General features: G+C 42.2%; 1 protein-coding gene across 4 annotated transcripts in view; it reads right to left on the reverse strand.

Moving 5' to 3' along the window:
- The window catches only part of HMGXB3 (HMG-box containing 3), a 49,903-nt gene that overhangs the window by 18,816 nt on the left and 5,236 nt on the right, over positions 1 to 25,851 (reverse strand). Inside the window, exons 3-12 of one of the 4 annotated variants that reach the window (XM_080919947.1) lie at positions 25,205 to 25,379; positions 20,997 to 21,494; positions 19,498 to 19,596; positions 13,783 to 13,914; positions 7,208 to 7,354; positions 6,936 to 7,111; positions 4,951 to 5,123; positions 4,718 to 4,815; positions 2,011 to 2,109; positions 1,728 to 1,886 (exon numbers count right to left, since the gene is read on the reverse strand). In XM_080919947.1, coding sequence (XP_080776073.1) covers positions 1,728 to 1,886; positions 2,011 to 2,109; positions 4,718 to 4,815; positions 4,951 to 5,123; positions 6,936 to 7,111; positions 7,208 to 7,354; positions 13,783 to 13,914; positions 19,498 to 19,596; positions 20,997 to 21,494; positions 25,205 to 25,379 — 1,756 coding nt within the window. Of the gene's footprint in view, positions 1 to 1,727; positions 1,887 to 2,010; positions 2,110 to 4,717; positions 4,816 to 4,950; positions 5,124 to 6,935; positions 7,355 to 13,782; positions 13,915 to 19,497; positions 19,597 to 20,996; positions 21,495 to 25,204; positions 25,380 to 25,851 lie in introns of all 4 variants that reach the window. The other 3 variants (XM_080919946.1, XM_080919948.1, XM_080919949.1) reach the window with 3 other exon arrangements.

The raw sequence follows: 25,851 nt of genomic DNA on the forward strand, positions 1-25,851 counted from the left end.
AAGGACAGCATTTAATTGGGGCTGGCTTATAGGTTCAGAGGTTCAGTCCATTATCATCAAGACAGAAAAATGGCAGCATCCAGGCAGGCATGGTGCAGAAGGAGCTGAGTGTTCCACATCTGCATCTGAAGGCTGCTAGCAGAATACTGACTTCCACCCAGCTAGGATGAGGGTCTTAAAGCCCACAACCACAGTGACACATCTAATCCAACAAGGCCACACCTCCAAAAAGTACCACTCCCTGGCTCCCATAGCCTTGTTTAAACACCTGAGTCTATGGGGACCATATCTAGCCATAACATAATAAAAGTATATTTAGTCGGGCTGGAGAGATGGCTCATCAGTTAAAAGCACTGACTGTTCTTCCAAAGGTCCTGAGTTCAATTCCCAGCCACCACATGGTAGCTCACAACCAGCTGTAATGGGACCTGATGCCCTCTTCTGGTGTGTCTGACAGCTACAGTATACTCATATACATAAAATAATAAATCTTAAAAAAAAAAAGATACATTTAGTCCAACTTCCAAAATCCCCAGTCTATAGCAGTATCAACAACATTTAAAGTTCAACGTTCAAAGTGTCTCCTGAGATCCATCCAATCATCTAACTGTCATCCCTGAATCAAGACAGGAAACCAACTAGGCAAACTCCAAACTCTGCATCTCCATGGCTGATGTGTAACCCTGGCTGTGCTGAAATTCTCTGTAGATCAAGCTAACCTCAAACTCCAGAGGTGTACCAAGTGCTGGATTAAAGGCAAGGCCTAACATGCTAGGCCTTTTTTCCTTTAAGCTGCTTCTGGCCAGGCATTTGGTCAGAGCAATGAGGAGAGGTAACTAGTACATCACTGGTCAGCACAGGCACCTGCCTGCCTATTTATTCTCCAAACCTGCAAGAGACTTGGGTTACAGACCTCTGTAGAAGCTAACTGCAACAAATAAGGGATGTTTTCTTTACTAAGAACAGCTTCTGTCTGCCTGAGTGTAACTGTATGGTTCATTACTTTTCTCCTGCACTAGACTGAAAGCACCTCAGGGAAGGGGCCAGAGGAGAGTCATCTCTGAACACCTGGGTCCTACGGTGTTCATAGAACATATGCTTGATGAATGAATGGATGGCTGCAGAAGACTGACGATCATCAGGACGAGCTAGAAGACCATGGACCCCTGCCTCCCTGCTGTGATGAGACCGAGTCACATCATTCCTTCGGAACCAGAGATGAGAACAGAAAGGACTGAAGGCCACTCCAGCCAAAAGATGGTAGTTTCAATTACAAGAGGTACAAATATGGGTCATATATGGAACTTGAAAGGTAAGTTACAAAGACTATCTTTACAAATGGGCTAATACAGGATAAATTAATGGATCCAAGTTACTTTAGCTCCCTCTGACTTCTTGTTCTGGCTTACAGCGCTCTCTACCATGTTATGATACAGAGAAAACCCCCATCAGACACTAGGCAGGTCCTAACCAGCACCTTGTTCTTGTAAGTACATAACCTACTTTAGTATTAAATTATCCAGTCTAGGATATTTTGTTAGAGAAGCAAATGGACCGGGAAATGAACCAAGCCCCATTTTGGCATTGAGGACAAGGCCCAGAGAGAAGTTACTCTGTCACGTTCAGAACCTACAACCTGGTCCCAATCCTGACACTAACTACTAATCATGTATTAAAGTCCAAAGCACAACTCAAGTCTAAGGTAAGTGTTTAAGAAAGGAACTCACGATGGCCTTTGTAGTTTTCTCAGTTTTCTCAGTCCTATCTTTGGCAAGGTTAAAGCCACAGCTGGGACAAATCCGAGGTTTGTGCCGGTTGGTGTAGACATAGCTACAGGAGGGGTTTTTGCATTTTCCCCGTCCTCTGGATGTCGCCAGGCCCAAATCCTAAAAAGCAAGACCTATGTTTAACTACAAAAGTTAGGTTAAACTTGAAGAGAACCCAAAGCTAGGACGGCCAGATATTAGTTTAAAGGAAGTGACAATTCAAATCAGTAGGAGACACACTCACCAATGTGACGGTGCAGCTGTATTTATAAGGAGGGAACATGTCAGGTTTGACCTCTACAATTTTCAACTGTGGGGTCCTGCTGCTTACGCAACTGGATAGCTGTGGATCCGAACAAGTCAGTCAGTGTTGGTTCTATAACTTATGCAAAACTCTTAGGTCACGGGTCCTGAAACAACTTGAAATAACTTCTGAAGAAAACTGCAGTACACCTATGCTCCAAATACACCCTCAAGAATGTTTATAGGCAGTCACCAGTATACCAAAGTCTGAATGTCAAATTCAAGTCTATGGGTTGCCATACTTCTCTGTGTAGCTTTAAACTATAGATCAGACTTACATCGGCTTTGGGGCAATAAGATTTGTAATAGCCATTCATATAAATACATAATTGAATAGTTACCACAGAAGAAAGTTTGAGGTCTATCGGCTAAACTGTCAAGAAGCAAATGGAAGACTCTTGTTCTGCCCTTTTACCAAGATCTATAAGGAACACATATATAATACTTATATAATGAGAGGGCATGGCATTGTAAATTAAAATGATTCTCTACCCATGAATTTAAGTTGATAACTGGTTTATGAGAAACAAAGACATGTGATTTTACAAACTGAACAATGTGGCTGAACAAAAGAAACTCTGCACAGGAATGAGAATTTGTTCCAGTGACAGAGGCACATGACAGAGACCACAGGACCAGGAATCTCACTAGACTTCGTTCTACCCAAGGCCACATACACAACAGCAGCTGTCACTACTTCTGGTCAACAAACAGAACACTGTCTAGTTAAACTTATCAAGACAAATTCAGAGCAGTCAGAGAAAGTCACCCAACAAAAAGCATGACAAAGAAGATGGTGGGTAGGTTTTCCTTTCAATCTCAACTGTGACAGTTTGAACTATAGGCCACAATCCACTAAGCGGTCACAAGGTTGAAGACAACTCTCTGAGGATAGGAAGGGAACTACCAAAGTGAGTGCACACCTCTATTAACTGTTCCATGGGTGTACTGACTGGGCTGGAATATAAAAACATACTCTTACAGAGGACCATAGGAACATCTGGGAAATACTGGCTTAGGAAATTTAAAAACCTATTCTAGACAAATATTGAGGGGAAAGTTAAGTACATTGACACATGCCTGTAATTCCAATACCTGGGATTGAGAGACAGGAGGATTACAAGTTTGAGGCTAGACTGGATTATACAGCAAAATCCTATCTTTAAATTAAACCAAATAAGTGTTCTTAAGTACATGGAATTATAAAATAGGAGAAATCACTAAACTGAATAGAAGTTACAGGTTACAAACTAATGAACAGTTAAAAACCACACTTTTGGTTTACAGAAACTGTTAGGAACACGCCTTACTGGAGAGAGAGCTCAATGGTTAAGAGCACTGACTGCTATTGCAGAGGACTCAGGTTCAGTTCCCAGCACTCACGTGGAAGCTCACAACCATTGTAACTCCAGCCTCTTCTGCCTTCCACTGGCACTAGGCACCCACCTGGTACAGGCAAAACATTCATACACATAAAATCAACTTTTTGAAGAACACACACTAAAAACAAAAAAAGACTTGAAACACTAAAATTCAGCCTACTAGATTTTCAAGATGGTTAGTTCTAGGGAAAGGGTTATGATAACTTATTTTCCTCTTTTTTTAACATAAAAATCTCTATACTTTTCTCCCATTTTAAATGTATTCTTTGAGAGTTTCATGACGCACATGTCTCCTTCACTCCTGCTACCATTCTTTTGAGTCTTGCTAAGTTAGGTGTTCCTGGCTCCAACTCACTTGACTTTCAATCCTCGAGTGAGCTCAGGCTCCCAAGCACCGGTGCCACATGTGCAAATGTATTTTCTGTAATAACCAGCCATCACTTTAATAGAAAACTAAACAGCCATAAAAATCAAAGCAATCCTGATCCTAGATCCTATATAAAATGGGAAACAAGCCTGGTTAAAAGACCAAACTGGAGTATGAAGTCTAAAACAGAACAATTATCATTTAGTGAAAGAATGTCCCTATCCTTAAGAAATACACAAAGGAGCATTAGGAATAAAGTATCCACACAAAGAGAGCAAGCAGGACTCATGCAATTAAAATTTGTTATAAATTGCATCTGGAGTGGGCTGGATATGTGGCTCAGTATTAAGAGCATGTGCTGCTCTTAATCCATTAGGCTCCTAACACTCACATCAGCAGCTCACAACTACCTTTAAGCCTCAGAACACCTGCACTCATGTGTAGAAACCTACAGGCACAGACCCATGCCTAAATAAAAATACAGTAAGTCTTTAAAGAACTGCACTGTGTGCTCATGGGAAAAGCATGTATGTAAAGGCTGGAGAACATCCAGGAGCTGGTGGCCTCCTCCTATCATGCAAGTCCTGGGGACTGAACTCAGTCAAGTCTTCAGGTTTAATAGACAGTGAGTGCATTTACCTGCTGAGCCAGCTTATTGGCATGAGGTCACATGTTAATAGGTGATTATTGGTGAAGATTTTATGGGTGCCTATCTTAAAACTTATATAAAAGGCTTAAAAGTATGTGTTCACCTTAGGGATAAAATTTCAATTTTTATTACTATCCTCCCAGAGGCACTGTAGAAACTGGTGTCTGCCTTTTGCCTATGCCCTATGACTCAAACATTAAACACACCAAGTAGATTTCCATACAATGCTTCTTTGGAGGCTGGGTCTTACCTTTACTTCAGCAGTGCTAGGTGGCTGTTGGATGGGTTGGCCCAGCTGTTTCAGAGTGCTTGGCTTTAGGCCACAAGTCCTCACAGAGGAAGTCTTATCTGAGAGAACCAGAAAGCAACTTGGTGACTTAAAACCATTCCGCTTCTCCAGTTCTCCCCTTCCCATCCTCCACCACCATTCCTGGCTCCTCACCACCAGTCAGCCCCTCGTCCTGGGTCTGAACTAGCTCTTACCCAGGGGGAAAGCCTGCCTGGCCCTGGGCAGTCCCACGCTGCTGCCCCGCCCAACACTTGTTGGGGCTGGCAGTATTGCTCTCATAGGTCTCGCTGCAGCCAGTAAGGAGGGCTTGCCTCTTGCTCTGCCTTTAAGCTCTGGGGCTTTGGGTCCAGTGGTGAACAGGTCAACTCTGGAGGGAGGGGAAAAAAAAACCTTAAGGCAAGCTGGAAAACTTGGACAAAGGAAACCAAAGTGTAACTAACATCCAAACAATACATTTTAGACACACTGAGTTAAATTGTAGACTTTATAAATCTGTAGGGCTCTAGACAAGTAATTTCATTCCTGTTGACCTGAAATTTTTAAGCAAAAATTTGGTGAAGTAGTATTTGTGAGTTATCACAAAGGTAAGTGCATGCTCGATGTACCTCTGTAATTCTAGAAGGAAGATCAGGGATTCATGTCATCCTCGGCTACAAGGGGAGGACAAGTGTAGGCTAGGCTCCATAAAAAACTAAGTAAGTGATATACAAGTCCAAAGCACTGTCTACAGTATGTAACCACAACAGGCATGAGAGATGTTCTCTCAAATTTGCCTACCAAGCTCCTATGTGAGGACAGCATAGACGTCGTGGCCAGTGAACACTGCCTGGTCCTAATCTTTGCAGTGCCGATCAATGTTAACAAGCGCACACTGCCCCTAAAGTGATTTATGTCCCAAATACCAGTCAAAGCCCACAGCTTCACACTGAACACAATAAACTATCTCCAGGGTAGACATATTGTCTTGAGGAGAGAGGGAGTGGATTTAGCAGTACACCCATTCTGCCAGCATGTGCGTAGAAAATGGGCTGAAGAGATTCACTGGTTAAGAGATGTGCTGCTCTTGAAGAAGACCCAAATTCTATCCCCAGCCCCCACAAGGTGGCTTACAACTCCAGTTCCAGGGATCTGATACTCTCTTCTGGTGTCTGTGGACACCAGGCAGAGTTCACAGACACAGATCAAGACCAAACACCCATACACATAAAATAAAAATGAAGCCAAAAAAGGGAGGAAATGCAGGCATACATATACATGTTTGTGTTTAAAATTAATTCCTGGCATACAGAGAATTGGAAACCTGAGAAATAATGACTACATAATGGGACAGAAAGGAGAGTTTAAAACTGTGCTTGTTTCTTATACTTTTAAAATTTGAACTATGTGGACACATTTCCTAGTCATTCAATCAAAAAAACCCTTAAAAAAAAAAAAATCACACTAGAATATGGAACTAGTGATGTTTCACAGAGGCAATTCTCCAGAGGAGGAGGCTATCCTGTGTACTTAAGATGTTAACAGCAAACCGCTCCCCTGCTGTGACAACCAAAATACATCCCAGCACTGCCAAAACATCCCCTGTGGGCAAAGCTGCTCCCAGCTGAGAACTCTTGAGATCAGCAAGAAGTCTTCAGTTATGAGAACAGATCCTTCAACACTACATGCAGAAGCCAAGTAGGCCTCTAATGAGAAAGGAAAGGGGAGAAAAGCCTTCACTTACTGCCTTCCTCTTGGTAAGGCAGGAGCCTGAATGCCTTATAAGCAATCTTTCCTAGTCTTTATAATCAGTCTGTGAGATATATTCTTTCCAACTCAAAGTCTTTCACAACCAGTCATAAGACATCAAGGGACTATACCAATGGTCAAACAGAAGCCAGAGATCAGGCTAAACTGAGTCTCTGACCACCAGCCAAAGAATCTTTGCACAGGATGCCAAAATAAGTCCTACTACTAGGATCTTCTTTAGGAAGACTAACAAAGATGTACAAGGAACGTACGAATGGCAGCGTATACAGTAAATCACACTGTGTCTCTAGGCAGCGGTGCTAGAGCCTCTCTGGGCTGGCTCTGCTGCTTCTCTCAGGACTGCAGTAAGGATATTTGACAAAGCAAACATGGGACTCTTGCTTAGCTACTGTTCCAAACATAGTCCCAACAATATATAATTACACTGGCATACCCTGGAGACTTTTTGTGAGCTTGGAGTAAACTGGAGGTGCTGGTCCCCTCAGCTGATGGCGGTATGTCTGGTCCAGGACTGTCATTCTCAGTTGTCCCCAGAGAGATCTCAGCTTGCATTCCACTCTTGACAACTGGCATCTTAGTCACTGCTGTACCACGATTCCCAGGAACTTCCTTGACCAAAACATGAGCATCGGAGACAATCACTTCCTCCCACTCACTGTCCTCACCCCCTTCTCTTGGAGGAGCTACGTGTAAGAGCTGGCTTACAGCTTCTGAGTTCTCCAGAGTCAGTTTTGAAGCATTTTCCTTGGAGGAGTTTTGCTCAGTGGTGACAGACTGCTGATTTCTTTTAATCACAGAACCTTTGGAGGAGACACCTGAAGCCAATTCCACTTTGACTTTGGCTGGCTTTTCCTAGAAAATAATAAAAGAGTTCTTATGCATAAAGGCATTTTACAGCTGACAATGACATTCATAAATATTCTTTTTTGATCCCCCTTTTAAAAATGCATGTGTAATATAAATAAGAAAATGAGTCCATGGAGAAGAGTTGAGAGTATAAAAGTGACTTTATCTGGGGCTTCTGCTCCAGGGTCTTCTCACTTGAGACTTCCTTCCTGACATGCCTCTTTCTCATCATCATGCTCTCCCTATCTGGAAAGCTGACATCTTACAGCACCACATGGTTTGCCATGGGAGCTTTCCTTTGGGGTTCATTTCATTCCAACATGCTCACTCAGGTTCACTGTTTTTATTTCCTAACAGAAAACCTAGTCCCATTCCTTCAGGTGAGTCCATAGGAATGACTTACAAATAAGCCACACACTTCAAAAAAAGGAAAAAAATCAAACTAATCCATACACGTTTATTACGTTAGAAGTTACACAGGGCTCTCTATGGAGTCCTAGCCACCCTAGAACTTGCTATACAGACCCATACACCAGCCTGGTCTCAAACTCTCCACCTCCAGAATGATGAGATTACAAGCATGTGATGCCATTCCCACCTGTGAGATCTACTTCTAAAGTCCTTGCTGTCTTTGCTTTATTCAGTAAGCACTGTTGTGGAAATAACAGCAGTTACTCACAAATACACACCGATACACATATGTACACTAATTTTTTTAAACACTGGTTATCTTTGGTTTAGGTTTTATGAAAGGTATTATATATAAACTAAGAGAAAATCTAAAGATGGGTTCCACTCCTAATTATGTGTGTGATCTAGGCTCTATCTGAATTATTTCTTCACATAAATGGCAGGACTGGGTTCTCCATAAGGTGGCACTAGACTCTTGCTGGTAGGAAGTGCAAGCATGAGTTACCAACCCCATGGGATTAGAAAGAGAAGCCGTGGCCCCCTACAAAAGTCTTGGCTGGTGGCCAGAGACTCAGCTCCAATCCTGACTATCTGTGGCTTCTATTGGACTTTGGACACTAGTCACACTTCAGGTCTCTTGACTTCAGTTCTGAAAAACTAAAAAACCCGACAGAAGCAAGATAGAACTCTGGGTGGCCCAATTCTTTACTGCACAGGGCCTGCCTGGATACTGTATGAAATACAGTATCTGTGGCTAATATCATTAAGGTTTCAACCACAATCCCTTCAAAACTTCTACAGCCTTCTGGGCAGTGTCCTTTCCATGGCTAAAGACCAGAACAGATCGAACCCAGACTAGCTCTGGAGAAACAAACATGAAAATAAAAGGTCCAAGTAAATGGCAGAGCTTATTCAGTGCACCACAGGGAAAAGTCAACCCCAAACCAACAGCCTAAACTCACCTCTTAAGATGCAATCTTTGAGCAGTACACTGCCTACCAAGTAGGCTATTTAAAACTGTTTGTGGAGAAAGATAATGAAAAAAATTGAACAAACACTCTCCAGATAATCTCACATTTGTCATTGACTCAACCTGAACTGTTTAGATATCGCTTTAAAATGGAACGGAACACACACAGCTAAATAATCACTGTCAGAGCACATAAAAAACGAAGCCTTGAGTTACACAGCCTTACTCAACAGCTCTTATCCTGACTGACTCATGAGGAACTGTGGCCAGTCTGACCTCAGGGACAACGTGAGAAAAGGCCAGTCCTTTCTCAACTGTCATGCTGCACATAAACTTCAAAAAACAGTTTATGCCTGACTCAAAAATTACAACCTGAATTTAGGTTCTGCAGCTAAATAAGATCGTAATACCTGGGAGAGTGTGTGTCAGTGGAAAGTGCTGTATTATTAGCTGAGAAAATTGAGCAAGTTACTTTTCTTTAATTTTCCTCAGAAAAAGTAATCAGTTGGAGTAGCTGATAACCAAAACCACCTTTACATCAAAAATCATGTTACATTTTCTCCCCATACTCATTCTGTTGGTCAGGGAAAAGAGATCTGACTCAGTATGTCAAGATACAGTTGAGATGAAAAGAATGTTCTCGTGTGATAAGTAAACCATGGCATACACATTTAATGAAGAAAAGTCAAAGTTAAAGCAGAATCTGGGGGCCAGTGACATGACTTGGTGGGCAGAGGCACTCACCAAGCTTGAGAACCCGAGTTTAGTTCTTGAAGTAGAGAACCTGCACTTAGAAGCTGTCCTCTGATTTCCACATGCACGGTAAGGTGAAGACAACTAAACACATGTGTGCATGTACACACTCACACAAGTACATACACAGGCACACAAGCTAAGCAGACAAATAAAAGGTTAGACATGGTAAGGCATGCTTTAAATCCCAGCACTTAGGAAGCTGTACAAGTGAATTTGAGACCAGCCTTTTCTACATATCAAGTTCCAGCCACATAATGAGAACCTATTTCAAAAATGAACTTAAAGGGGAAAAAAAAAAAGACAACAAAAGAACCCCATGAAGTGAAAATTTGTTTTTTTTTTTTTTTGGAAACTCAGTTGTGTGCCATGTGTTATTTTTCTGGGAACTGACTTATGAGAGGATATTTGTACTGAGAACAGAAATGTGGTGTTTTTCTGGAAGCTGCCTGGAAAAAGGTGCTTTGCTGGAGTGGATGCTTGAGAGGACACCTGATGTTTGGTAAGGGAATACGTATAACCTGACAGTGGATGACAGGTGGCACTGGTTCACCTTGCCATTCTTTGCTGGTCTTCCTTGGGCTTTGCTGCCCCTGGTCTTCCCTGACTGATACTATGGAACTGGTTCACCTTGCATTCTTCACTGATCATCATTAGTCGTGACTTCATAGAGGAAAACCCAAGATATTCCAGCTGCCGCCTCTTCCACGTAGCCTCGTAGTTTCCTCTTCCTCTGAATTGAATTGCTGTTGCTGATTCATGAATGGTGTTTGTTGAGGATTGAGTTACCACTGCTGATTCACGTGACCTGAATTGCTGATATTCTGGTAAGGAAGACTGTAATCGCTCTAAACAACTATTTCTAAACAGGTCCACATCCCCCTTTGCCCTATTTACCTTTCCTTTCTACTACCTCTGGTGGGTGGCTAGAGGGAGGTTATAGCATTTAAGAACCCTTATTAAAGTAGGTTTTTAAAAATCTAAGACTACAACAAAAACTCCAAAATTAAAAACATAAAATAAACCTGAACCTAAGGGAGAGAAAAGCCTACCATGCTTATACTCTTCCATGGACAAGCACAGAAACAAGGACTGCAAGTCAGCATCCATGGTACAGCTGGCGAAACACAACCAGGGAAACAGTGAGAATAAATTAACAGTGTTCCAAAGGAACTCAAAAAACCGGCACAAAAAACTTGGCCCTGAGTTTTTATGGTCTTCCGGATTCTAGCTGTGATACACTAATAGAAATCATTCTATTAATCACAAACATGAAGACTGCACTGACTTCTGAAGCCACACCCCCACACAAACACACATATATAATTTGAAAATAAAAGTAGGCTAGAAAGAAAGATAGGGCTCAGTAGTCAAGAACACTGGCTGTCCTTCTAAAGGACCAGCATATGATTCCTAGCACCAACATGATGGCTCACAACTGTCTAGCTCTGAGTCCTACTTCTAGGTATGCATGCATTTACATACATGCAGAAAAACACTCAAACCCAAACATTTTTTAGAAAAATCTCTTTTCAGGGGAGAGAGGAATGTGAGGTGGGGAAGGGGTATACATTTGAAATGTAAATACATAAAATATCAAATAAAAAATAAATTTAAAAAATCCTTTAAAAAAATAGTGCTGACTATTGAATAAATGTGTTAAAGAGTCTACAGAGATGGGCATTCATTCTTCCCTAGGGAAACCTAAGGGAGCTTCATGAGAGCTTATAATGAACAATAGCTCACCATTATGCATTCATTTAAAGCATATAAAATCCAACTACATTTGCTATATTATCAGATAGATACAGGAAGAAGGGATGGTAGAAAGGTATACCTGGTGTCTTAGTCAGGGTTTCTATTCCTGCACAAACATCATGACCAAGAAGCAAGCTGGGGAGGAAAGGGTTTTTCAGCTTACACTTCCACATTGCTGTTTATCAACAAAGGAAGTCAGGACTGGAACTCAAGCAGGTCAGGAAGCAGGAGCTCATGCAGAGGCCATGGAGGGATGTTACTTACTGGCTTGCTTCCCCTGGCTTGCTCAGCCTGCTTTCTTATAGAACCCAGGTCTATCAGCCCAGGGATTGCCCCACCCACAATGGGCTGGGCCCTCCCCCCTTGATCACTAGTTGAGAAAATGCCTTACAGCTGGATCTCATGGGGGCATTTCCTCAACTGAAGTTCCTTTCTCTGTGATAACTCCAGCTTGTGTCAAGTTGACACACAAAACCAGCCAGTACAATTGATCCCTTGTCAACCTGGCACGAAACACAACACTATTAAGCCTCAACCCTTACTTTCTTATTCATCCAAGATCTAAATAACCTTAAGAGTCCCACAGTCTTTATAACATCTTACACATTAAAACTGCAATCCCTTTAAAATATCCAATCTCTTTTAAAATTCAAAGTCTTTTAACTGTGGGCTCCACTTCTTCCTTCAAGAGGGAAAAATGTCAGGACACAGTCACAATCAAAAGCAAAACCAAACTAACTATCCAATGTCTGGGATTCACTCACGATCTTCTGGGCTCCTCCAAGGACTTGGGTCACTTCTCCAGCTCTGCCCTTTGGAGCACACACCTTGTCTTCTAGGCCCCAGCTGCTTGTTCTCCACTGCCACTGCTACTCTTGGCGGTCACCCCATGACACTGGCATCTCCAAAACACTGCTGTCCTCTGCTGCAACTAGGCTTCACCACTAGCCTCTCACAGGCTCTCCTCATGGTGCCTCAACTCCTCTGCATGACCCCTTCAGTCCTGGAGCATTAATTGCAACTGAGGCTGTACTTCACCAATGGTTTTTCACGGCCTCTCACAGTGCCAAGTCTCAGCTGCTCTTCATGACCCCTTTATTCCTTCAAAACCAGTACCATCTGGGTGACTCTTATACATCACCAAGTCCAGCCACAGCACAAGGTATATAACCTTGGCTATTTCTGGAACACAGCCTCTTTGTGCTCTCAGAAAACACTTCCCAGAAGATTTACCTCAGTGATGCTGGTCTCTTCTTAATCATCACTAATTTCTTAGCTCCAGCTGACCAGCATCAATAGTCCCAGTAATGCAAAGGTTTTGTTTTAGTAGTTCTAGTATCTTGTTAATCACAGCTGATTTTTCAGTCCCAGTTAACCAAAACCACAGAATCTTCACAATCAAAACAGCAACAGCCCTGATAAAGAGTCTTTAATCTTCCCTCTGAAATTTCACAAGCCAGGCCTCTTCTAGCTCAAAGTTCCAAAGTCCTTCCACAGTCCTCCCCAAAACATGGTCAGGTTGCCACAGGAATACCCCACTTGTGGTACAAATTTGTCTAAGTTAGGATTTCTATTTCTGCACAAACATCATGACCAAGAAGCAAGCTGGGGAGGAAGGGTTTATTCAGCTTACACTTCCACATTGCTGTTCATCAACAAAGGAAGTCAGGACTGGAACCCAAGCAGGTCAGGAAGCAGGAGCTCATGCAGAGGCCATGAAGGGATGTTACTTACTGGCTTGCTCAACTTGCTTTCTTATAGAACCCAGGTCTATCAGCCCAGGGATTGCCCCACCCACAATGGGCTGGGCCCTCCCCCCTTGATCACTAGTTGAGAAAATGCCTTACAGCTGGCTCTTATAGAGGCATTTCCTCAACTGAGGCTCCTTTCTGTGATAACTCTAGCTTGTGTCAAGTTGACACACAAAACCAGCCAGTACATCTACTAAACAAACAAACAAAAACAAAAATAACCTGTCAAAGTTTTGACAATAGTGTAAATTGGCCATCAGAGTTTCAGACACGGATTCCATGAAGGAACAACACCTAAACCCATGAGGGCAGCTGTTGCAGCATCCAGTTCCTCTTGAGGATTTCAATCCGTCCCAAAAGAAATAGTCTGGTTTAGAAAAAAAAAAATTAAAAAGGTGGTCTCAGTGGCCAAGGTGCCTGAGCACAAGTGTGAGGACCTGAGTTTTAAGCCCAGCACCCAAAGCACTTTGTGCAGCACTGCACAAAGCTGGCGCAGTGACTCCAATCTACAATCCTATTGCTCCTGTGGACAGTGGAGGGCATGAGGAACAGCTTATCCTGAAATGAGCAGCAGAGAACAACAAGAGACCTTGTCTCAAACAGTGAAAAGCACTGACCAACACCCAAGGGCGTCCTCTGACTCCTACGTGTGAAACTGCATGTGTGCACTTGCACTCAAACGAGCACACACATACACCCACGTACATCACAGACATGTCCAAGGTTTAAAACAAGCCAGGATTAACTTAAAAACAAAACACCTGTTCTTGGGATAATGGAATAGACCTTACCTTTGGGATCCACTTCCCTCCTAGGAAGTTACCACAAGCAGGGCACTTAGGTGGTTTGTGCCTGGTGACATAGGTAAAGGAACAACCTGGGCTAGTGCATGTCCCGTGGCCCCGGCGGGTGTATGTTGTAGTCTGCAAAACACAAACAAATGAGAGTTAAAGCCAAGAATCCAGCCCAAGGCTCTGCTGACTATATTAGAATGCCAAGCAGACACCAGCTCAAACACTGATGACACCACAAAAGATCTGTTATAAAGGTCCTTTGGAACAAACTCCCCATGGCTGCAGTTGAATATGGTAGCACATAGTGCTCAACACTGTATGAGAATCTCATTCAATCCTCTCAGCAATGCCATTTATAGTAGGTATTAATCTTCTGGACTCTTTGGGCATCAGGCACTCGCGCACACACACACACACACACACACACACACACACACACACACACACATAACATGTCCCTTCCCAACTCCCAGCAGCACTTGGGAAGTAGAGGTAGGCAGATCCCTGAGTCCAAGGCCAGCCTGGTCTACATGATGAGTTCTAGGACAGATAGGAATACATAGACTGTCTCAAAACAAAAAAATCTTGCAGTGACTCAAGAGCAGAGTGAGACCTAGAACTTAGGACACCCTCATTCTTGGTCCAACACTGCTTCTGTGAATCTATCTGTGCCTTTCGGTCTGTATACTTCACAACTGTGCTTTGTCTTCCTTCTTGTTAGAGACCATCTATAATTCAGATATTCAAAATACCTATGGACTCGGAAAATAAATGAAGATCTGAGAATAGGAACCAGGTCACCTGCTATTCCACAGGTCATACATCCTTGGAAAAAAAAACTTGGACACTGGCTCACTCCATGTCAGCTGGAATCAAAAACTACTTATTTACTAGCCATGCTCTATTTCTTAATGAATTCTGGGGATAAAATAATTTAAATATGTTTATTAAACTGTTACTCTCTAACTGCTCCAGCCTGGCCAAAAGCAGTAATCACCCTGAGCAAACACCAAACTGCCACTAGCTACCTTTGCCAGTAGGCATAAGGAACAGCTTCCCATCACTGTGGCACCATGTCAAGAATGAAGTGTCACCAAGGACAGAGAAACATCAGGCTGTAGATTCTGACTTTGCCACTGACACAATGAATGACCTAGGAGCAGTCACCTGGGTTTTCTCCTCTGGAAAATCCATCCTCTTCCTGTGACAGAGGTACGCCAGGGAACAAATGTCAAGAATGAGGAAACATGAAGAATAAGCTGTAAAGGATTTTTAGTTCTGCGACTATAATAGTCAGGACAGAAAATCTCTTTCATCTTTTCACAGACCATAAAAGACTCTTCGTGCTGAATAGCCCCAGAAGGCAGAATAAAAATAAGGAAGTCAGTCCTAGAAAGTTACTGTACATTTGAAAATAGTCCTCAACAGCAGCCTGAAGGAACAGTAACACTAGACAAAAATGCTGAGGCTTAAGGATGTTTCAGTCCTTTTCTAGAAGAGCTTGATAAAATAGCCAATTCCAGGAACATAAGGTCTTTAGAGAAATAACCAATTTTTTCCCATCAATCAAGCTGCAGTGGAAGATTCTATTTCAAGATATTACAACTTTCTGGGCTGGTGAGATGGCTCAGTGGGGAAGATGCTTGCTACACAAACTTCAGGACTTAGGTTTAAGTCCCTAGCACCAGTGAAAAAGGAGTGTGCCTATAATCCTAGTGCTGGGAGCAGAGAAGGTAGATGAGATAGGAAGACACACGACATCAACCTGTGATCTCCAGGCACACACTTGTGAATCTGTGAACACACACACACACACACACACACACACACTGCAGCAACTCTCTCATCTAAGGACAAACTGTTTAGCACAATGGCACCCATCTGCATTCCCTGCTACTTGTGAAGCCGGAGCAGAAAGATCATTTGAGTCCATGAATTCCAGTCCAGTCTGAGCAACGCATATATAAAGAGCAAACATAAAATATATAGTTTATCTATAGCAAAGACTGTTGAAAGTCAGACTGGGGTTGGGGTTAAGTTGAAAAATGTATACCATTAACTCTAAACAAAATGCTAAAATAACCAAAATAACCAAAGCAAACTTTAAAAAACTAACAGATCATTAAATGGAGAAAAAAAAAAAATGAAGCAAAAGAACTGTAAGCTCAAGGTTAGTCTGGGCTACAAAGTGGGACAGAGATCTCAAAAAGAGCGAAAGAGAGAAAAGGTGAGTCAAGAGTTGGGGGTAGGATGGGCGGAATAGAGTTAAAAATTTCAATTAAAACCAAAGAAAACAGAATAGAACCGACCAGACAAATGCAACAATAGCAGCAGACTGTAATGGTAGGCCCTCCACCATCAGCTTGAGGGAAGTTTCCAGAGAGGATTAACAGAGTGGGTAAGACTTATCATCAAAGTGGGTGGGACCACAAACAGCAGCTTAGGCATGCCTTCCTGCCTTTGAGTGAGTGTGCCTATCACTGTCTTTAGCCTGTCAGTGTGGGCCTAACAGCTGCACTCTCTAAGCCTTCTGGGCCAAACTGGGACTTGTTGAGTTGTCCTCAGCTTTTTGGACTGAACAACTCACCAAGTTCTCTACTGCTGCATGAAGATAGCCATTGAAGGACTATCCAGCCCCTATCATAGAAGTCAATCTCATAAATCCCCCTTTACAAACACAAACAAACACACACACACACACACACACACACACACTTTTTTGGATCTGAATCTATGGGCAAAACAAACAAACAAACAAACAAACAAACAAACAAACAAACCCAAAACCTAGAGCCCAGTTAGCCGAGCTCAGGAAGCACTTCTGGTGCAAGTTCAGAAGAATAGCATGACAACAGAAGTACAGAGAAGACGGCCTGACTCATCAGGCTCCAGAAAAGACAAGGGACTCTATTGAGAACTGGGCTAGAATCCCATTGTATTACATTCAGAGACTGTCTGCACTCTGCCTGTGTCCTGCTAACCTAAGTAAGGCTGTAGCACAGCCACTGCCCATGGCTCTTATTCAGATCTACATGAGGGGGAGCAAAGATGTGAATACACAGTGCAAAGCAGCTGTGGAGAAAGTAGTTATAATCGTTAAAGAAAACCTTTAGCTCTCTACTAGACACCGCCAAGATGCCCTGAAGGCAAGACCCCCACTGCAAAGGCTCCAACTCTTGAAAATACAAATTCAGAAGACAGTCTGGACTGAGAGAGTTGCTGAAGGAGTTCCCTACTCAAAAATAATCACCTGGAGAAGTTTTCCCCCATTCAGCTGCCAAGGTACATGGAGGTCACTAAACCTTTGGTGGATATAGGTAGGACTACATCTTGAGTGAGCAAGAGAACTTAGCAGCACTGTCTACATGGTTCTGCATGTATGTAAAATACAGGAGTTATAGGGTCATAGAGGCCTGTACCAGAATTCAGAACAGCTCTGAGGCCATGCAATATGTAGCAAGACTAGAGTTCCTGCAAGGAGGCCCAGAAACTCATGTGTGAAGCTAGGAAGATCTTAAGACTAAGTTACAATGGAGACCTCAGATGTTGGAGATTCGAGAATTGTAAGATGTCTGCTGGAGACTTCTGCCACAGAGTGGCACTTGCCTAAGAGAAAGGCCACTTGTTCTACAGGCAGCAGAGCTAGAGAGGTAGGCTTGCCTAAGACTGTTGGAGCCATGAAGACAATGCAAACCTGACTACTGGACATGTAGCTATATGGTACAGTGTTTGACCTGTTGGTTTCCATTTTGCTTCCATTCAACCTCTCCTTGCTCTTCTGCAACCCCTCCCTTCTGGAATGGGACTGTTTGCTCTGTGCCACTACACGCTGGAAATACTTGTGCTTTGACCTTACAAAGGCCTACAGTTAAGAGATTGCCTTGAGTTCTTAGAACAGTCTCTGGACTTCATGTTAGAAAGAGCAAGACTTCAGGACTCTCAGAGATGAATTAAATGTGTTCTGCATTATTAGATGGTCATAAGCCTTTTTGAGTGCTGAGGTAGAATGTTATGATTTGAAAGTGATTGTGAAGGGGCCAATTAATGCAGATAATGTGACAATCCTAATATTAACGTAAATTAGAATCCAAATCTACAACATAAAGACCAACAGGGCTTTAAGAAGAAATAAAAACATCCGTAGTGCTAGTTGGATGCCTTCTCTCAATAGATGACAGGACTATGACAGGACAGACACACCAAAGACCAGCATGGACACAAAAGAGTTGAACGAAATTCAATTCTCAATCGGCCTGACCCAATCTGATACAAACACTAAATAGCAGAATATGTATATTTTCAAATTCACAATTAGCAAGATAGACCATATTTTGGGTAATAAAACAATAGGTTTACAAGGACTTCAAGGGTATTGGGAATGGTACTCAGGTCCTCTCCAAGGGACTTAACTACTGAGCCATCTTAGCCCCTTGATATGTATATTTTAGCATTTTTTAAAGTGGATAATAAGGGAATTTTATAAACATCTCCATGTCAATAAAATTGACAAGCTAAACCCAGACATTGTAACTCAGACTTGGAATCCTAGCAGCTGTGAAACTAAGGTTGTTCAAAGCCAAGCTGGGCTACTTGGTGAGTTCTAGAACAATCTAGGTTATAGACAGAAACCTTGTCTGAATGAATAAGTAATATTAACAACCTAAATGAATGAATCAAAATTCTTTAGAAAGATAGAAATACCAAGAACTCATGGGATGCAGTGACCCATACCTATAATCCCAGTACTTTCAAGCCTGAGGCAGAATTGCTGTTAATTCCAGGCCAGCCTGAGATCCTGTCTCAAAATACCCCACGTAAGTAAATAAGTAATCTACCTCTGTGCATGTTTTAAAATTAAGACTTATAATAAAAACTAGTCCACATAGTTCCTCCCTAACTTGACTGGTTATAAACAATTCTGAATGAGATGCTGAGGTTCTAACACAAACTTGTCTAGGAAATATTATGTTTCCCAACTCACTTTATGAGACCAATACCCTTGATGCAGTAAAGACAAAAGTTCTGGACAAAATTATAGCACATCAAAATCAAATATATAAGAGGGTGAACTAGAAGTTCATATTTGTTAATGACTAACAAAAGTGAATTTACCCCAGAAGTACAGGTAGGCATTAACATCTAATAAACAATATAATTCCAGTCCCAAGGGAAATAGCACCCTCTCCTGGCCTCCATAAACACTTGTATGAATTCAGTATACAGACATACATGCCAACAAACATCCACATGCATGAAATATACACTTTAACTACATACTAATAGGGATTAAACAGTTAGTTTCAGAATGCCATTTATAATAGCACCAATAACCATGGCATATTTAAAAATCCATCTCAGCCCAAAAGTTGCAGCGTGTGACGGGAAACCATCAACTGAGTCAAGAAGCCAGAATCCTGGCTTGTTCACATCCTTGAGGATCTCTGGGTTGTGCGATAATGTTTAACTAGATCATTATGCTTCTGAGGATTTGCTACACCCACAAAACTGACCCTTAGGGTGTTTTAGTCTGTACACTTAAGGGAGTTCACAATACCACAGTACACAATACTACACCTACAGGGCTCCTGACCATCAACGTGTGGCCCAGGGACAAAAGACCACTGCTGGCTCCCATGTCTTTAGGCTGTAAGACCTCAGAAGAGTACCTAAATAGAAAAGAATGCCATGAAGCCCTAATTCCCCATTACTGACCAGTTTGATGGAGGAAGGGTTCTCTACAACCGAGTACGCAGGCAGAGGCAGCATGATGAACTGAGGGGTTGGAGCAGAGGGGCTATTCTCAGTGGAGTCCTGTGGGCAATGAAAGGACAGTTGCTTATACAGCGTACAGAACACCAATGTCACTTGCAATACTGGAATTAAGTATTAATTAAGCATTAAGTACAAAACTCAAATAATGTGCTCATTCAATATGCTTGGCAAAATAAAAAAAGTTATTTCAAACTAAGAAAAGAACTTAGAAATGAGAAAATTACTACAGAAGATGTGCTGCAATCATTTTACATGGGCCAGGACCCCCAAGATCACATAATCACTTGTAAGAAAACCCCATTCTTCTGACCCTGTAAGTGTTATTAGTGGACCCTATACAGTAGCCCTAGAGAGATGGCTCAGTGGTAAAGAGAACTGATTGTTCTTCTAGAACCTGCATTTGTTCCCCAAGCCCACATAACAGCTCAAAATCATTCTTAACTCTAATTCCAGAGAATGCAACCTTTTTTCTGGCTCTATGGGTCCCAGACACAGAGGTGGTGCAAGGCATATACATGCATGCAACTCTCATAGGACACATACAATAAATCTTTTAAAAAGCACCTTGAGCTGCCTCCACCAGACCAGTGGCAATGCTTCATAATCATAAAACAGCACCAAGGCAACAGATCATAAACACACATACAGGGACTGGACAGACTTCTTTAGGGTACCTGCTGCTTGCTTTTACCCAAGTCACCGGGCACACTAAATCACACTGGTCCTCTTATCCTGAAGAGGACTCCCACTTCTCTAGGATGCTAGCCTACCCAGGAAAACACTATAGTTATAACACTAGAACTAGGTCACCTGCAGCAGTTCCCCTAGACCAATAAGATTTTTGCTTTCACTGTACCAAGAATCCCTTGCTTTTTTTTTTTTTTTTTTTAATTAAACATTTAATTGACATATCATGTGGTATTCATATGACAACCTGGGGAGGTTGAAAGAAAGTTTGTGGGCTTTTTGGTTTTCCACATTCAAGAGCAAGTACCTTTACCCACTGAACCTTCTAAATGGCCCCAGATCTGTCTTCGTTTCTCAGGTCCTGGCTCTATAACTTTGTCCTTGAAGAGAACTCTTTTTCCCTATTCCCATCTATATCCAAGAGTTCCACTCAGTAATCCACACACGGTTCAAGGTATCATTGTGGTTTTCTGAAAGTGATTTCAGGATACAAACTCCTGACTGGCACTAAGAGCATGATGCTCACGGCATTGACTCACAGATAGCTTAAATCTCCTTTCCTGCTGTCCTAATGTACCTCACCTATTATCTTAGTAAGCCAGGCTGAGAGGTGGTAACTGAGAACTCTGGAGCAAGTCTAAGGCCCAGAAACATTAAAATACCATACCTATACCCTTCACTACCCTGTTCAAAAACACAATGTGTCTTTTAAAGAACACCAGACAAAGCAGAAGACAATTAAAGCCACTTACCCTCATCACTGTTACCACTGACAAGCTCTCCCCAACCTGGGAATGTGGCAGGGCCAGGCTTCCAGTGGGGAGGTCTGATGAGCCGTTTACTAAAGTCTCTTCAATTACCAGGCTTGTCTGGTAAGGTTGGTGGCTCTCTCCGACCTCCAAGGACGCCTCCTCCAGGAGCACATCATGGCTGAGGATCTCTGAGGTGGCAATCTCCTGCATAGCACCTGGCTGGGAAAGAGTTCCCACCTCCTCAGCCAGGGCCTCCACAGCCAGGCACTGCTCTGCCATGCCTGCATGGCTGGCTACTACATCTGAGGAAGCATTGGACATGAGAGTAGATCCTTTAGGGGACATCTGGTTCTGAGCCACACATAGCTCTAGCTGAGGGCAGCTCCTGTCTTCCTGCAGGGTGCTCTTGGGAATGATGATGTATTCTGATCGGGGAAGGATCTTTCTGAAACCCGGGATGTCCGGAACCACAGCAGTCAGTGCAGAGAGCTTAGAGTTCTAAGAATGAAGGAGCCAAGAGGGAGAAAAACAGAGATAAATGGCAAAACAACTCACCAGGTCACTTTTATGAGCTATTTATTTATTTATTGGTCTGCAAAAGGAATAAGAGTCTACTGCCTGATTCATAGAGATCAACAGCAATGCCATATTTGTCTGTATTACAGAATTTACTTGCTGAAGAAACTGAAATGAATTAGACTCTGTTGCTAGGTCTTTCTGCAGTGCTAGGCATTGAACTAGGGGCCTAGTGCATTCAGGGCAAATGCTTTACATCTGTGGCACTGAACTCTGGAGAGGACACATCTGGCATCTAAAACTGTGAGCTAGAGCATTAGGTCTGCATAATCTTCAGCACATTCTATTCCCTCTTGAAGCCTCAGCAAACCACCTGTTGGTTTTGCTGGAGTTTTTATATAAAAAAAAAAAGGCAATTTGTGTTCCTTTTAAGCTTTGATAATTTTGTGTTTTAAAGTAGCATTTTGGGCTGGAGAGATGGCTCAGAATTTAAGAGCACTGACTGCTCTTCCAGAGGTCCTGAGTTCAAATCCCAGCCACCACATAGTGGCTCATAACCATCTGTAATGGGATCCGATGCCCTCTTCTGGTGTGTCTGAAGACAGTGTACTCAATACATAAAATAAATAAATCTTTAAAAAAATAAAATAAAACTAACAGTTTAAATACCAAACTGAGTCCTACTAGATTATCAGACCCTTTAAATGAAAACTTTAAAAAAGCATGAAATGCAACCGTACAGTACTGAGATGGAACACATGTTGCTACTCAGGATTTGGATCTCAGTACTTTAGTCTCACAAGGATAAGCAGGTTACAGAGCTAAGAAAACATTATGAGAGAAATTATATATGGCAATCAACTATCTGGTAAGGTGCTGAATGTGTTAAGCGAGTGCAAGGGAAGAGATCCAGCATCTTAAAATTCAGAAACACATTGAAACTTGTAACTTAATTTTAACAAAACACCATATTACCAATTAATACAGGAGAAAACCAAGACCAAATTACATGAGGCTAAAAGTCCAAGACATAAAATTTGTTAGAGATAAAAACCTAAACTCCAGACCAGATTTTTTTTTTTTTTTTTTTAAAGATTAAGATCAGGTACTACAGCCCCGCATAGCAATCAGTGTCCAAAAGGGAAATTGTGTTTCACTCGTTTTGTTCTACTTAAAACTTAGTCATCCAGTAAGAGAAACAGAACAAAGTGAATGGCTAAATAAAAACCCAAGTTTAATGGAAAACAAGTTTTCAAAGCACCTTTTAAAGGCACACGAAAATCAATTACAAGAATATCTTAGAGCACGCGAAGGGGAGAGTGGATGGGAGTGCTCAAGGCTAAGAGGCAGCGCCCAGAGGGAAGAGGCTCTCAGACCATGTGGGAATGAAGGAAGGTGGGTGGGACTGAGTTCTGGAGAGGGAAAGGGAAATGGCACTTTCAAGGTAAACACCTAGGAAGAAGACACATCAGGGCAGCACCATTAAATGGTGGCAAATGAACCAAACAACATTAGGCAAAGCCTATATAGCCATGAAGGGCTATCACAGAAGTCACAGGTCCTGCAGGAGTGCTGAAGGGCCACCAAGACAGTTGCCTAAGGACACTTGACAGTCTCTGAAGGTGCACACTCATCCACACGACAGACTCAGCACAGAAAGCTTAGACAGGTCTCAACACATTCCAGGTGCTCATTAATTCCACGTTTTAAATTATTTTATGCATATGTTTTGCAGGTATATATGCATGTGCACTGCATGTATTCTTAGTGTCTCAGAAGGTCAGAAAAGGGCAGGAAATGGAGTTACAGATGGTTTTAAGTGGCCATATGGGTGCTGGGAATCAAACCTGGATTCTCTGCAGGAACAACCAAGTGTTCTTAACCACCGAGCCACTTACAGACCAGATCATAATGTGCCAAGCTCGGATAACTGATTTACACTATATATTTTAATTTTACCTTTATATAATTATATAAACTTTATAAAATTAAAGATTGTATATTATGTAAAAATTATACATTTTATCTATTTAGTTGTATGTTTTGCCCAGATATCTATGCATTACATGTATGCTTAGTGTCCTCAAAGGTTAAAAGGTGTGTGTGTGTGGGAGGCAGCCTAGTTCACCTGGACCTGAAGTCATAGATATTGTGAGTCACCATTTTGGCTCCCAGCATAACCGGTGCTGGGAACCTAGCCCAAGTCAATTGTAAGAGCAACACATGCCTTCAACTCCTAAGCACCACTCCAGCACTACATTATATATTTTAAATATTGTGATTGCTACAATCCATTTTATAGATGAAAAAACTTAAATGACTCTTTCAACAAACATCCCTTCTCTAGTTTCCTGGAGATAGTGGTGAAGAAAAGTGCACATAAACAAGCACAAGAGCACAGCACATGACTACAACATTTAATCTTGATGAAAACCACACCACTAGCTGAGATTATCATACACAAAGGATGCTGCCTTTCTTTACTGTTTTAAAACAGGTTGGCACTGAGGGTGAAACCCACGGTAAATACACTACACATATGCTCTGCCAGTGACTGCAGACTTCAGACTGTGAAAGCCATATGGGATAGATACACTTTTCTTACACTTTCCCTTCCCACCCCCCTTGGCTGAGGTTAATTCCCACACTTGTTATAAACAGATTATCTGTGATACAAATACACTAGCATCTTCCAGACTGTAGGTGACACAAAGCTACTAGAGGGAGAGAAATATCTAGACAGTAAGGACAAGTAATCTGACTGGCAGTGGCAGATGGACCCACTGAGGAAAAATCCAGTTTGGCTATAGCACAGCTGTTGGAATCTTGCTCTTCACGTTTCAAAAAAGAAGTTAGAAATTATTGTCTAAGTTAAAAAAAGAAAAGAAAAAAGTTTAGGTTAAAAGATTTTGGCCAGCAGTCACAAGTTTCCTATAGGAATGTCAATGCTAAAAAGCCAAGGCAAAGGAGGCATACAGCTCACTGGCAGAGAGAGCACTTGCCTACTGTAAGTGAAACCTTAAGTTCTTTCACCAGCGCCAAAAAATCCCCCCCCAAAAAAACCCAATGAATTATCAGTTTAAACGGTCATCAGTGTATTCTGCCACTGTGACCTAAAGATAACAAATGGCACACAGACATCAGTCTAAAAATGTCCTTGCAAGTTCTTTAGTTCCAGTGCTCGGAGCCCTAGGCCCCAGCATCAGCCTTGGCTTTCACCCTGCACTTCGCTTCCAGTGCAGCTCATAACCAACGGCGACAGAAGCTTGACTCTCCTGCTTTTCACACAAACCTAACTCCTGACTGTTATGACACCAGTCATAAAAAAACACATCAACTAGGTAGGCCACACTCAGTCAATCACACGAAAAGATGGCGCAGAAGAAAAGACTACGTGAGCCACTACATTAAGGGAAAATGTCACTGTGAGGATAAGGAGCTCCATGTTACAGTACAATTCAGAAAGGAACCAAAGGCTCATCAGAGAGCTCAGAAAATGTCGGCTTTCTGTACTGCTGCAACGAACAACAACGCGGAGCATCATGGATACGGCAGACACAACACCAGACTCAAGAAAGACAATGTAAAAACGTCTCAAGAAATTCAGAGTTATGAGAACAGGGGAGTTGGTCTCCCCAGCTCTCTACCCATTAAACCAATGAGAGGGAGGGAGACAGGGAAAAAATACTTACAGGATCCAAACCTTCTTTCTCTAGTTTGGCTTTCTCTAAGTAGTAACTTCTCTCCGCCACGCTGAGGAGCCTCCAGCTCTCACTAATCTTCTTATTGATCTCGGACTGGGGGAGGTGGGGGAGCTCCTGCTGCACTTTCAAGTAGATGTCGTAGTAGTATAGAAGGTAAGCAGACCTGCAGAACCAACAACTTCCCTTATTTCAACAGCACTGTCTGCAAGTAGGGGTGCTAGTCAAAGGCCACTAAAGAAAAGCAAAGCCAAACTCTCAATTCAAAGCACTGTTTCTAAACCAGAAAGAAAAGTCAGGTGAAGATCTGTAACACCCCCAGTCATATGCAGTTGCAGTGGAGGCTGGTTACTTGGGCTTATTACAGACATTACTGCTCTGCCTTTGGTCACCTAACTGGCCAAACGTTAACTCATCAAGGCTAACAGAAGAAAGCAGCTTATCAAAGTGGTGCAGTCCTGGTCAGCTCTGGCAGAAGGAAACTGAAATGCAAAAGAACATCTGTAGAAATCACTCAGATCACTTACAACTGTATGTTCCTAATGTCCTGTTTACAATGTTTAAATAATAATTGCATAATAAAAATAACATACAAAGACATCTACAGAGTCTAGCATTACTCAGCTCAAGTTCCTTTA

This window comes from Micromys minutus, assembly GCF_963924665.1.
Source record: "Micromys minutus genome assembly, chromosome: 8".
Classification (NCBI taxonomy): Eukaryota; Metazoa; Chordata; class Mammalia; order Rodentia; family Muridae; genus Micromys; species Micromys minutus.